The 14,358-nt window shown below is 32.7% G+C and overlaps 1 protein-coding gene across 2 annotated transcripts in view; it reads left to right on the top strand.

Moving 5' to 3' along the window:
* The window catches only part of LOC6642423 (centaurin-gamma-1A), a 73,087-nt gene that overhangs the window by 35,592 nt on the left and 23,137 nt on the right, over positions 1 to 14,358 (top strand). Inside the window, exon 1 of one of the 2 annotated variants that reach the window (XM_023175981.2) lies at positions 13,497 to 13,791. The exons of the other annotated variant lie outside the window; for it this stretch is intronic. Coding sequence (XP_023031749.1) covers positions 13,620 to 13,791 — 172 coding nt within the window. The 5' untranslated portion in view covers positions 13,497 to 13,619. Of the gene's footprint in view, positions 1 to 13,496; positions 13,792 to 14,358 lie in introns of those variants that run through there. 2 annotated transcript variants of the gene reach the window in all.

Here is a 14,358-nt window from a genome sequence, read left to right as displayed (position 1 = left end):
GCACATGAGAAATGGTTTAAATTTTCTTTCATTTTTAGCACAATTTGTTTGCAATTCTATAAGTATATATGTGTGTGTGTGTGTGTGTGTGTTTGTGTTGTGCGGGGTTGGTTACACATGGTCTACTAAATTTGTTTATTCTTTGGAGAAACCGACAAAGTGTCTGACGGAGGCCTTTAGTGATATATTTGTTCAAGGGAAGATTTCCGTTTACTTGAATAATTTCCAGCAATTTATTATTTGCCAATTTATGGGAATTTACGTTGAGTCGTTCAGTTTTAGTTATTAATGCACTAAAAATACAGATTTTTCTCAAAAATATCTCATAATGGTTTCCATTGAAACTTATTCTACATAGAAGACCTTCAATAAAAGACTTGATGATTAAATATTCTATAGTTATTTTAAGAGCTCTAATAATAAGGTAAACATATAATAGTTTACCATAAAATTCTACAAAATATGTTTCAATAAGGCTATATTTACCGTATAATAAAAATAAAATATCTATAAAACGATGTTCTAAATTATTGTGGATATTATAAGAATAGTTGAGTTTTAACGCAAACAAGATTTTTTAATAAGATTGATCTTGGATAAAAGTCTAAAAATAAGTTCAATAGATCAAAGAGCATATACTCCATAATATTTAGAACGCCAAATTGTTGTGTTGTTTTTATAAGCAAAACCAAATGTAAACAATAATTTAGAATGGATTATATTCTGCGGAAAATCTTTTTAAAAATTACAAAATTTGCAATTAATTTTAAAATAAATGAGTAAAATCTCCATAAATTATATACTAATCCTAAAAATCGTAATATTGTAATTATATTCATTAATTTTTTCTTTTAGAATTTTATTGATCAACTTCATTCATTTCTTTTTGTTACAGGTAAGCTAAGCGATTGCTTAATTGTTGGACCTGTTGGTTACTCAGACATCTCCTAGTCATCCTCATCATGACTAAGTATATCATATATATTATAAGTTAAATCTTGCCCACTCTCTGATATCATTATAAAATGCTGACTCAAACAATTTTGCTGATGAAATCAACGCTTTAAGTGAAAGTATTTGAAATTTCGCAACAAAACCCTTCCCAAATTCAACATGACATGCAATTTTCCATGGCATGTTATGTGAAATTCATAAATTTTGTGCAATGAAAACTAAACTCGAAAAAGCCTGAGAACATTGATAATTTTGTTCTTAATGCGATCATAAAACCGTCATTCGATCTCACAACACCACATAAAATGTCTTGAAAAAAAGAATAAATGTCAAAATCATTTCTTCAATATTAAATTTTGCACGGCATTTAGGAAAGGATCCTCTAGAACCTTTTTTTTTGGCAAAAAGGATTTGCAGTTACACCCCTTGAAATTTGTATGCTCTTTTTTTTTGGGTATAAAAATGGAATTTATGTTTGAAAAAAAATTGCAAGATTTTCTCTTTTTACGAACAAGAACAACATTTCTTCTTGTGCACTTTGACCTTGTAAAAGGTAAAAAAAATTAGTCGAGCGTGTGGCTCTGCCCACTTTATATGTGAGAAACACACCCCTTGGAAAATGAGGAGGAAAAATGTGAAATTTTAATTAAACTGATCGAAGAAAAATCAATTTGTACAAGAAGTGAAATGTGAAGGCTTTCTTTGAAATGGAATATGGCATTTTTTTTCACCGTTTTCTCGTCAGACAAAAGTTAAATTGTCAGTGACCCAAAAAGAGAAATGTTAAAGGGAGGACAGATGAAATTTGATACAAAAGTAAAAATTTGTTACTGCCATCACCGATCAATCAATATAGAAGTTCATTGAATGCATTTTACTTTATTTGCATTAATTTTGAGGTTACATGGGAAATTTATATATGAAACATTCTTCTACTTTCGTGTTTACTAATTGCAAGTGCTCATGTAATTTTTTTATTGTAAGATCGTGTCCAAAAATAATGAAAATCTTCAATTTTAACTACTGCATACGGCAGTATTCATGTTTTTAATAGCATTTTGAATGAGTTCTTAAGATCATTGACCGAAATGTTTATTGGTATGCCAATAATATTTTGCTTTTAATGGTATTTACGTCAAAGAAATACCTTGCATGGGCCAAATATATTTATCCATTGTTTCATTTCGTCAAGAGAGACTCTTTCCCAGTGTTGCCAATTTTATGGGATTGCAATTATAGTAGCAAAATTTATTTAATAGAAAAATGTTTATAACATCAAAGTATTTGCATTAAATATGTATAAAATAATAACATTTTTTTTATAGAAAAAAAGTTTACAAAATCAAACTATTCTCATCTAATACATATTTTATTTGAAAATCTTTAATAAATTATAAAGACTATGAGAGAACATATGTATACATATTTCATTATATAATCAAAATGTAAATCAATTTATAAAAGTCTTCAATTAAATTTTGGCTTAATAGTGTCCAAGTCTAGACATATGACTAATTGAAAATGACTTTTAATACCTACAATATTTTGGAGGAATTGAAGTATAAGCAAGAATCTAATTTTGTAACATCTGCTCAGCTGATTCATAGAAAAAACTTTGAAATTTCCTACAATTTGAGCTTAACTTTCATCATACGAAGTGAATATCGTTTCTAAGCTATAATGATTTAATTATCAATTCTTTTTCGAATTAAAAAAGCAGAAAAAAATGTATGTATGAATAAAATGAATAGCATAACTAGTAGAAAATAGTTTTATAAGCAAAGTCGAACAGAATCAATTCTGATTGCGAAAAATTTAATCAAAGTCGAACATAAAAACAAGCCTGATTATGTTTTTGACTAGCTAAAGTAAGTAACTACACATGTAATAGAGTTACCCTATTCAACTTGATGAAAACATTCCTTAAATTTGTCGGTTCTCCATAAAAAGGAAAATAACAGAGTTTTCTTGCACAAAGCAGGTACAGACCACCAAAAAAAAGTTTGCTCCCAAAAATGCAAATAAATTTCCTGTTTTGGACAGTCAAGAGTTAACAAAGTGCTCTCAGAGGTGGCCAACACAAACAAAGATTTAACGTATCACAATGTTAAGTCTGTTTCTTTTGTTAACTTCAACTGCAGTAACTTGTTAATTTTGAAATGTTGGCACAATTGCTGCCATAATCAAGAGAGTTGCCAAGTTTTTAGAGAGCTGCTGAAAACAGATTAACTTTCAAATTGACTAACAATTCACCAAAAGTTTCTTTTGGAAGTCTGTAAAAGTTCTTATTAAACATTGCACTTTTCTTTAGATATCATCAATATTGGATTGATTACACTCCCTACCCCTTAAAAGTTTCTATTCATAAATTATGCATTCGAATTTCGTAGAAAAATATAATCTCAGGATTACATGTGAACTCACAACAGTTTCTCATTTACAGTGTCTCATAAAATTAATTGTAAACCGAAGATTGCAAATTTTTTTTTTTGCCAATCACCTCATAAATTTTACCTATCCGCAAAAGATACCAAAATAACCATGCAATTCATTTCTCATTGCCCCTCAGCTAATAAAATAATTACATATTCATAATTTAATAATTTGCATGGTAAATTTTAACCCTTTCCTCGATATTTCGACAATTACAAGCGCATTAGTTCTCACGCCCAAATAGGCTTAACAGTATATAAAATGGCTCGGCACCTCACCTAATCCCCTGTGCCCTTTTGCTTGCAGAATTAATAATTCATAATTTTCAATGAACCAGAGTGAAATTTATAAAATATTATACTTGGGCGATTTTTGCACAAAATTTCTATTTTGGCAATTTGTTTTAATGAAGCGTAAAACGTCTTCAGAGAACGTCCATGAAATTGAAGAGAAGAAAACGGCTATGCTATAATTTGCAATAAGACATGACATAATTATTAGAAGTAAGGGGCAGAAGTAAAAGAGGTTTTACTTTACTACTAACCCCTACCGTTTCGCATCTGATCTAACTACAAAATGGTGGATGATGACATCGCTTCACTTTGTCCATATAATCAACTTTTTTTCTCCCCTCTCTCTGTCCCTTTGAATGTCTCCCTATCTCATTGCATTTGCACTTTTTAAGTAAATTGAGTTGATTAATTTAAATGTGGCAACGATGAAGCAGCAGCAGCAACGAGTAGAGGGAGCCAACAGATGGGGGCTTGGGGTTCGCGTTGGAGTTTGCTTGTGGCCAAAGGGCAAAATTGCAGACGGCAGAAAATCAATAATTTTAATGGGCCCTGCCCTCCAGAGAGACAGAGCGTAGGCAATTGGAGTGAGTGAGGACCCAATTCACAAATCTGCAAGCATATGAATACCGACGACTACCTACATATAAACATATAGATATGTATATATAAATATATGTAGATCTGTGTGTGTCTGTGCTTGTTAATGCAAATATGTTAAGTACCGACAACGATGAGAGAGAGAGATGGTTTGCCTGTCGGTGGGGCATGAAATGGAGTGTGTGTGTGTGTGTGTGTGTGGCAGTCAGCAGCAGCCCCCAATTGCTGCCCCTTATCAAAATGTACAAAATATAAAATATTGTGAGAGAGAAAGACTCCAACTTCATTTAGGGAGCCTTAGGCAACAAGGCAGTCAAATTCAATTTCAGTTAAAAGAACACAAGAAAAAAAAGATGAAGTGATTTTCAACATGATAAAGAAAATTTGTAAAGTAAACAACACTTGACTCGAAATACTCTAAGGAATCTAAAATTTATGTTACGAAAATAACCCAGAATTGAGTCAATACATCCTTTGGAATTGTAACAAAGGCCGCTTAATCAGCGTTGTTTTAAAGTGCAAATGCTATTTATTCAGATGAAAGTCAAAGTTTAAAAGACAAGCTTTTGATGAAATGGGCAATTGCTCTCTAACTTTAATTGATTCAATTTCTAGTAATATATCTTTGTTAATCAATCTCTTTAAATTTCACCCAAGAGATAAATTGTTTTGAGAAACAAGGACTAATGTTGAAGTAGAGTCTCAGATTGGATGCCTTTTAAAGACCACTCGCTATTGTCTCTCTATTTGTCTGTTTGTCAAGAAGAAAGCTTCGCTTTAATGTGTTTCAACAAATGTTTCACAACAGATTGTAGTAAATGAATTCATATATTTACCAGGAGGCATGGTAAAACCAAGGGATTTTTAGTAGTACGAATTCTGATTCGATGCAATTTTGAAACAATATTATCAAGCACTTATAATAGGCTAATTTGCGACTTTAGGTTTATTTTTGTTTTGCGATGATCTTACATTAATTTTGATACTTTATTCGTAATTTTAAGACATTTGAATACAAAGATCAAAAACTGTCATTTAAGTCTTATTTAACATTTTCTAAAATTTTTTAAAACTATGATAAAGTAAAACTGATAAAAATAACAAAAACTATATATAAGAACTTTTTTTTTTAGCTACAGAATCTGATTTGGATTAAAATTCCAAATTTTTTTAGGGCTTTTGACTTGGAGAAAAACCAAAGGAACCCAGTTTTTTGAAGCCACTGTAACTTTACCAGGCCTTTTTTACAATATCTAGAAACGGGATAGAATTTGAGCCCCAAATTCTTTATTTACTTTAAAAGGAAATCACAAATACTAGGTCTAATGTAGAATGAGCTCTACAATCTGAGTTAAACAATTCATAGAGAAAATAATTATCTACTAAGAAAATATTAAGTAGAAGTCTCTTTTTCCTACTTTATAATTACTACTTGGTTTGTGAAAAATCTTACTTCCAAGCTAATGTCAAATTTCACAAGGAAAGTGAACAAGAGTTGCCCCAAAAAATGTCTTGTATGGCTCCAAATGAAAATCTCTATAATTAAATAACCTTATCATAATTTCAAACCTGTACAACAGAAACTCTCCCCTCCTATACAACGTACAATCAACTGTGACATTATACAAAAAAGTTTACTTTTCATTTTTATTTTTCTTGTTGCTTTTATATTACTTACTTTTCCCATCTCACCCGTAGGCCATTTACACGCGAAATCGCTGCCAAGTCAAAAGCAGCTGTTTTTCTTTTTTCTTTGAAAATTATAATTATTCCTTAATTTCTTTTTTCTCTTTTTGCTTCTTCATTTTGCTGAAACAATTAAATTATATTTGCCTACATACTATATGCAAAACTCAATTATTTACATACGTAAATATACCTAAGTAAATCGTAGATACATATACCATATATACGATATATGAGTTTGAGAGCAAGAGCACAAGTGACGCAAGTTCGAAATGGCGATAAACGTTCAATAGCGCCTCTTCGTCTTCATCTCTCTTGTCTCAGGGTCAGTGGGAATGATATAAAAGAAAAGGGTTGGGAGGTTGGAAGGGGATGTGGGGGCCCTTGTTGTACATTGTTTGTATTTTTGTAAATTACGTTACACAAAAATAAGAGGTGAAGAAAACAAAATGAAACTTGCTGATAGATTTAGTATGGGAAAGAATAGCAAGTGAATTGTGAAATGTGCAACTTATAAAGGCAATATATCATACATACATGAACGATATACGATATGGGCGATATTCTCAGGCCCCAGTTTTTCAATTGAAATTGCAAGTGATAATTGAGTTTAGCCAATTGCCTGACATATGAATATTTAATATTTATCAGTGAAATATGTTAAAGAGGCAATTAAAGTTTGTACAACTATTAAAAAATTGTATGCAATAAATATAAATTTTAGTCCAGTCATCGATTCTTTTTAAAAAAGCTTCCATGGACATTTGATAATTTCAGTAATTGAACCCACATAAGATATTTAAACGTTCTATAGGCCAAACACTTTTAAAATGTAAAATGATATGATGTGAGTCAGTATATGTAAGAACTTTTGCTGCCCTATGCCAAATTATCAAAGAAAGGAGTAGTAAAACTTTGACATTTGATTTATGTCTTTGCTTTGGTTAAAATGTTTAAGTTTAGTAATTGACGTCATCTTTTGCGTACTTGGTATATAACCTTTTAAAATCATTACATGGGCCGACAAAAATTAGCCGAACCCGAATTTGGTATTACGTAGATAAGAAAATTGTATTTGAAATTTCGTTAATTGCAATGAGGTAGAGTTTTTCCAAAAATTGCATAATGTAATGTAAAGGAAGGAATTCTGTAACAATATCTAAACTTTTGGGATAAAAGCGACCAGAAATAACACCTATCTTTATCTAATGACTAGATGTAACTGACTCTTTTGAAAAATTACCATAGATAGATCGCTTTTTTCCATTTTTCCATCAATCAAATAGGTCGCCAAACAACAAACAATTTATTTATTTGGCATATTCTATTACTAAAATAATAAGAACTTTGTAATAAATTTCAATCAAGCCATGAGTATGTTAATCTACAATCATTTCCAGTATTCACGAAGGAATTATCTTTTAGAATGACTTCTTCGGGGGATAAAACGCCAACTACATCGGTGGTTAAGCCGGGATTAAGTACTGAGCCACCGGCTAGTCACGAATTAAATACAATGTGTCTCTTAATAATTTATTTATTATTAATTTACTGACCATTAATTTATTATTGATGAAAAAATAAAATGTATTTTGATATTTATTTAGATTTTATGATAATATATATGTATTTTGATGGGGAATGTTAAAATGTATTCAAATTGAAGCTGCATTTTAAATATTGTTTGGGGAATTCCACGAATATTTTAATTAAATTGTTCCAAGAACCACAATTACAAGTAGGAGGTAATTATTAATCAGTTCTTAAATTTAAAAAATTTAAATTAAAATTGAATTGTATTGACAGATTGTCTTGATTTATTCTTCGAATAAGTACATATTATATAAATCTTATAAACAAGATCTATTAGAAACCACCATATTATTTATTGGCTTACATTTAAGCTGATAACATTTGCTCCAATCTCATAAATTTCTACATTAACGTTCAGCTACTGATTATACGAGTATATAATCAAGGCGAAAATCTGCATTTCTGTTTTTAACCCACCATAAAAACGTTGACGAAACGAGAAATATGCGACACGTGAACTGCATTATATGTTCGATAATTTGACACGCTCACGACACTTATCCATAGCCACATGCCGCACTTTTTGAAAACCAAACTAACTGAGGCAATCCATAACATCCCAAGCAGGGACACACTTTGCGACTTAATTAGACAACATCAGGGCGACATTGAAAAAAAGGGAAAGAAACAAACAGAAAAACACACACACACACGCGAAAGGAATGTCTGACAGAGAAGAGGAGGAGGAGGGGGAGGAGTGAAAGGAAAGTTGAAACCAAGATATCGCACGCGATTGCAACTTGAAGTCACTTGGTGGGTGGGTGGGTTGGGTTGAGAACCACCCCCATGAACGATGCGTGTAGTATTAACAGGAGACAGGGTGCGGCAGCTACTGTATTTTTTATGTAATTTTAATGGAATTTCTAATCAACCTGTGTGACAGAGGAGACGACGTTGCCAGACGTCTCGTCTGGCATCGGCGACTGCCGCACCCCAAGAGAAGGATACCAGAACTAACTAGACTAGCCCAGATTTTTTTTTTTTGTTTTCCTAGTGGGGTTGCATTTTGTGGGTGGTGGTGGTGTCGACACTTTCCCTTTTTATTTTGTTTTTTCAATTGCCCTAGTTTCTGTTGAAATCATCGAGATAAAAATACCCAAAAGTAACTTAAATGACATTAAGGGTTAAAAGCTCTTTTCGCTCATGGGCTAATTATGAACGCAACAATTTTGACTTGAGAGGGTGCGTTTTTTCCGTCGGTTGGCCGGTCGGTTAGTCCCTCTCGCGTGGAGGCGTATTTTCCCTCCCCTAACGTACAATTTGTTAGCAATTTTAATTGCTAGCAAAATGTCACTCTATCCATGTGAATATGTGTGTGTGTGTGTGTGTGTGTGTGTGCAAACAAATTAGGTTTTCTTCGGCTTGGTCAGTGGCTAACCACCAAATTTTGCACCCTGCTAAAAGTTATTTGATACTTTTGTACAACTCCCACTCCCACTCCCTTTGAAGTTGCTCCCTTGTTGCGTAAATATTTGCAAGGCTTATCAAGTTCATCATGGTGACTTTCACACTCTGACTTGGTCTTCTTCTCCCTTGTGATTTGTCATGTTACAAGCTGAAAAGAACGTTGAAATTATGACAACTCATTCATTCATTTCATTTCAGTTTGAGTATATTTGCTGCTTATTTGATTATATTGTTTAAACTTTGTTTTTTGTGGGGTTGTTGTGTGTGTGGCTATACAATTTACGTCAATTTGCGAGGAAATTGCAAACACAAAATAAAAAGAAGAAACAGAATGAAATTGCGTAGCTTTTTTTAGTGGGTCACACATGTCTCCTTTATTTCTACACTTCCATAGTAGAGATGACTCAGTAAATCTTCCATAATTTGCTAAAAATGATCATTTAAGTTATTTATAATCTCTATGCGCAATAGAAAAGATTCTGATTTTGTTTTTTTATGAATGATGAAGCAATAAGAAAGTTTTATCAATGAATGATGTACGAATTGGCATTTATTTGGTTTGCTGAATGATTCATTTTCACATTTAAGTGAATACTAATACTTTTTTTAAATTGCTTTTCAAAAAAGCTAAATAGGTTAATTTGTAAGATTTTCTAAGGCATTTGTTGGTGGAGCATTAATAATTAGCTCACTTATGGTTCGATTCTTGGAATCCTTTTGCTTTAATTTGCATTTTCTATACCATGCAAAACCTAACTCTAGCATGACAGAATTTCGACAATTTACGTCATTGATGGAAATGGGGAATTTTTGTGTTACGTTTTTTTTATAGCTTAAGTTTATGGTTCTCTCATTTAATTCTTTATGAAATATCTATAAAAAAAATAATTTTTAATGACTTCCATAACGATTTTTTATAGAAATTCTGTAGTACTTGATGTTGTTTTAGCAAAAAGGTGTAATAAGTGCTTTTGGCTTGTAGAATTTTCTGATGGGAATTTGATATCCAGATCACTTTAAGAGAATCCGTCTTATGACTAAGTTTTAATAAGATTTTTCAATATATTTGATTGCGATCAAAATGATTTTTCAAATATTTAATTTATTATATCCTCAAATCAACACTTTCATGCATATTAAACTAAACACGTTTATATAATATATTCAAAAAAATAACGATAAACAACTGTTACAAAACTACTGTAGTAAAATCCATTTTAATATCATTTAATTACAAATTAATGACCACATCTAATTTACGATAAAAAAAATGTTGTTATTTATTGTCCTAAAAACTTTGTTGCATGTGATTTGCACATTCAAATTTAATCATACAAGATGCTATTTTTAGTTAAATCAATCGATTCAATGTTATAAAACGACACCCATTATAATTTTGCCCAAATGTTCAACTGATTGCACTGATTTGGTCCTAATCATATTAAATAATTTGTGCATCCACTTCCACTTTCCAATCAAATCAACTCATTGCATAAATCCTCAAGTGAATAATAGAAAACAATCGACAAATTATAATGCATAATATATCTACATTTTATATACAACCACACAGACACATAATAAATATGTATGTGTGTTAGTATTTATGTGGTTATGGCACATGTTCAACTCCCGGGAAGTGAATTTATATATCATTGCATTTCGCTCGGCCCCCTGAACAGACAAGGCCCACTAACCGAAACCCCAAACTAAACTAAACTAAAAAAAAATAAAAAACAATAACCACAATCACCGCATATAACACGGCTGTCCCCTCCAGCCAGCATTATGATCCTCTTCCTTCTCCTCCACCTCCTCATCTTCATCATCATCATCATCACCATCATCATCATCTCATCATTTTGGCTCTCTTACACTCTTTACTCTTTGCTCCATGCTCTTTTGGTGGTGACATTTGATTTTCTCTTTCAAATGTTAACAGAGCTCTGTTAACTTGAAGCTTATTAATTTGGTAAAGATATTGTATTGAAATATATAAGTCAATTGTTTTTACTTTTTTATCTATATTAACAAGAACTTCTATCTATCCTGGATGACACGGACCAGGCTGAGGCTTTTGCAGGGCATCTAGAGCAGCCTGACAAAACTATAGACTTTCTGGTGATCATGTCAATGCTATATTTCACATTCGGCACCTTCCAGCGATCTGGAAGATTGCTGTGATTGTAATGATTCCTAAACCTGGCAAACCTAACATGTCCAAAAAATAATAAGCGAATGTACCAGAAAACTCAAAATGCTGGACTGGATGCTCAGAGGGTCCAGCACTTTGTCCCTCGCAAATAAAGTAAAAATTTACACGGCGATAGTGGTACCAATATTCACACATGCCCTTCCTAATGGGGCTCTGCAGCTACATCTACTGTAAACCAGAGGACCGGGGCTAACTTCGACCGCGTCAAAGTTTGTATACCCTTGCAACTTTTTTGGTAACTTTTTTCTTACCTATAGCCATCAAAGTGGAAAAACGTTTAAGCTAATGTGTCCGAAAGAACGGCCTACAATCTTAGTTTTTCTTCTGCATAGGAAATAACGAAGATATTGATCAAAGTCACTGTTTTCCACCGATTGTTCCTATGGGAGCTATATGATATAGTTACCCGATCCTTATCAAATTTGGCACAGTCATTACCAGATATATTAAACTGACAAACAATTAATTTGAAAGCAATCGCATTAAAAGTAACGAAGTTATTGATAAAAGTCACTGTTTTCGAAAGATCGTTCCTATGGGAGCTATATGATATAGTCACCCGATCTTGATCAAATTTGGCGTAGTCGTTTATATGTGAAATTAACTCACCAATATTAAATTTCACGATAGCTCAGAAAATAACGAAGTTATTAAGAAAAGTCACTGTTCGTGACTTTGCTGTTTGTATGGGAGCTATATGATATAGTGGTCCGATCCGGCTGAATCCGAGATATACAACGCCTGCAGTATATACAAGCCTACATGCAAAATTTCAGCTCTGTAGCTCCAACGGTCTAGGAGGAGTTTGCGTTGATCCAGACGGACGGACGGACGGACGGACATAGCTATTTGAACTCGTCCCGTCGTGCTGATCAAGAATATATATACTTTATATGGTCGGAGATGCTTCCTTCTATGCGTTGCACACTTCTGACCAAAATTAATATACCCTTTTTGCAAGGGTATAAAAACGTGCAAAACCATGCAGAACAAAGCGCTTCGTCCCATTACAGGAGCAGAATGATACGTGCGAAATTCAGTTATCCACCACGACCTGGGCCTACCCACGATAGCTGAACTAAAAGGCCGACACAGCACGCTCTATAGAGACCGCCTCGAAGCTCTTCCGAATCCAATTTTTTTCTAATACATCTAAACTCCTAAATGTGGTTGTAGAATACCCAAATATTCCTCTTTCTTTTATGTTATTTCGTCTATGTTGGTAATTCTACTAATGTTGCAATAATAATTGAATAAAAAGTAAACTTAAAACCGACGTGAAATGAGCTAATAAGTACTGAAATCTTTATCAAGGTTTCTTTAACCCATTTACTATTCAGTAGTACGACATGAATATTTATTTATTATAGCCTTAAAGCCCAATATTTAGCAACTCAATGCAACCTTAATATTCAACCTATTTGATTGCAGTCGTAATAATCTTTTCTAAAATTGTTGGAATTTTATTAGAGTTTATCATTAGTTATATAAACTGTTTAACTTGACTTGGCTAGAAAACTAAGCTAATATATTAATATCTTTAATCTGGAACTGTATCCGTAACTGATATGTTATACTAAGTGAGTCAAAGCAAATGAACTGAAAGTTCTTGTCAGTAGTAATTTTCTTAGTCTAAATTTAAAAAGTGAACTTTAAATATAGAATTTAAAGATAATGGAAAGGCAATCAAGCAAATTTGACCAACTATATAGTATATTTTCTATAACCTAACTAAGTTTGAAATTCTGGGATTGAGCTTAACGCTCACCTTTTACCTGCCCTGCTCTGTCTACGTGTGTGTTTGCAGAGGTTAAGAGAGAGAGCCACTCACACTCACCTTTCCACCCTCTGTTATTATCAGAACGACAACATGCGAGTTAACATTACAGTTCAGTTGTGTTACGACCAGCGCACTAAATGGACGTCTGAGGCGGATGAATTTTTTCTCGTTCGATTTGTCGGTTAGGGTCTTCGCGTAGTATTTTCGTAATTGGTTTTGCTTTTTGGCCAATGCCGTCATAAGATTTGTGTATTATTGTTGTTGTTCAACAACCAGAAATTGTGCATACGAAACATTAGTCATACGGATATATTGAAAAAAGCAACTAAATTATATATATAAATATAATATGCAAATGCAAACCAAACAAGTGTCCCAACCAATGTGTGGCGGCTTAAGGAAGCCAAAAAGTGCAAAATAAATAATAGCAGAAGCATGTAGAAATTTCTACAGAAACACACAAACCAAAAGGATTATTATTTTTTAAACCAACATAAACACAAACAAAGCAAAGCAAAAAAAAGTATAAATAGAAAAAAAAAGCTTAAGGAAAAACATCTATTCATTGTCAACACGCGCCAAGCGATAAACCAATTGAGTGGATCAAGATAATATATACCCTTTTAACCTCATCGTTTTTGTTAACTTTCTCATCATCATAATGCTGGCCGTTAAGAATTTCTTTTTGCCAGAGCGTACCAAAGCTCCAGAAACTCCGCAAAGATTTTCACGAATGCCTGAGGCATTCCTACGATCCATACGGAGACGTTCATTGCGGGTTAAACGAGCTAAAAGCTTGGTAGTACCCGATAGAACGGAAAAACGTAAATCAGGTGAGGTACAGTGTCGATGTAAGAAGCGACCTACAAACAAACAAAAAAAAAATACTTAAATCAACCATAACTAATAACCAAAGCAATGTTCTTAACTTTAAGAACATTTCAACGGATCTCATGATTCATGAGTTCTATTTTTTTTTTATAAATGTCATGGTTCCTAACGAAAAATATATTTAACTGTTTATTGCCATCGTTAACTCTTATATTTATATGGATTACGTTTTGGTATGTCCATAGAACTGTTAATAGAATCAGTTATTGGTTAGCTTAAGAATATATAGAATATATATTGCTAACTATTATCATGTGAAAATATGCACAGTGTGAGATATTTTAGCACCGCGACATCACACTTTCACACCTTCCGGTTTTTTTTGTGGCCACTCGCCCTCTCCCTTCCTGTCATTAAGTTGGCATTGAATTTGGCGCTATTATTCTCGACCCGCATTTTCGCAGCATTTAGAGAATCGATAATAGACACTTTCTTGCCAGCGTCCGCTGTCAGGGCCAAAATGCATGTGTGAGTCAGTGTTACGAACCTTTTTGAACCCTTAAAAGTTA

Source organism: Drosophila willistoni (genome assembly GCF_018902025.1).
Source record: "Drosophila willistoni isolate 14030-0811.24 chromosome 2R unlocalized genomic scaffold, UCI_dwil_1.1 Seg167, whole genome shotgun sequence".
In the NCBI taxonomy this organism is placed as follows: domain Eukaryota; kingdom Metazoa; phylum Arthropoda; class Insecta; order Diptera; family Drosophilidae; genus Drosophila; species Drosophila willistoni.
The sequence above is the reverse complement of the archived record's forward strand: the minus strand, read 5'-3'. Positions and strand labels throughout refer to the sequence as shown.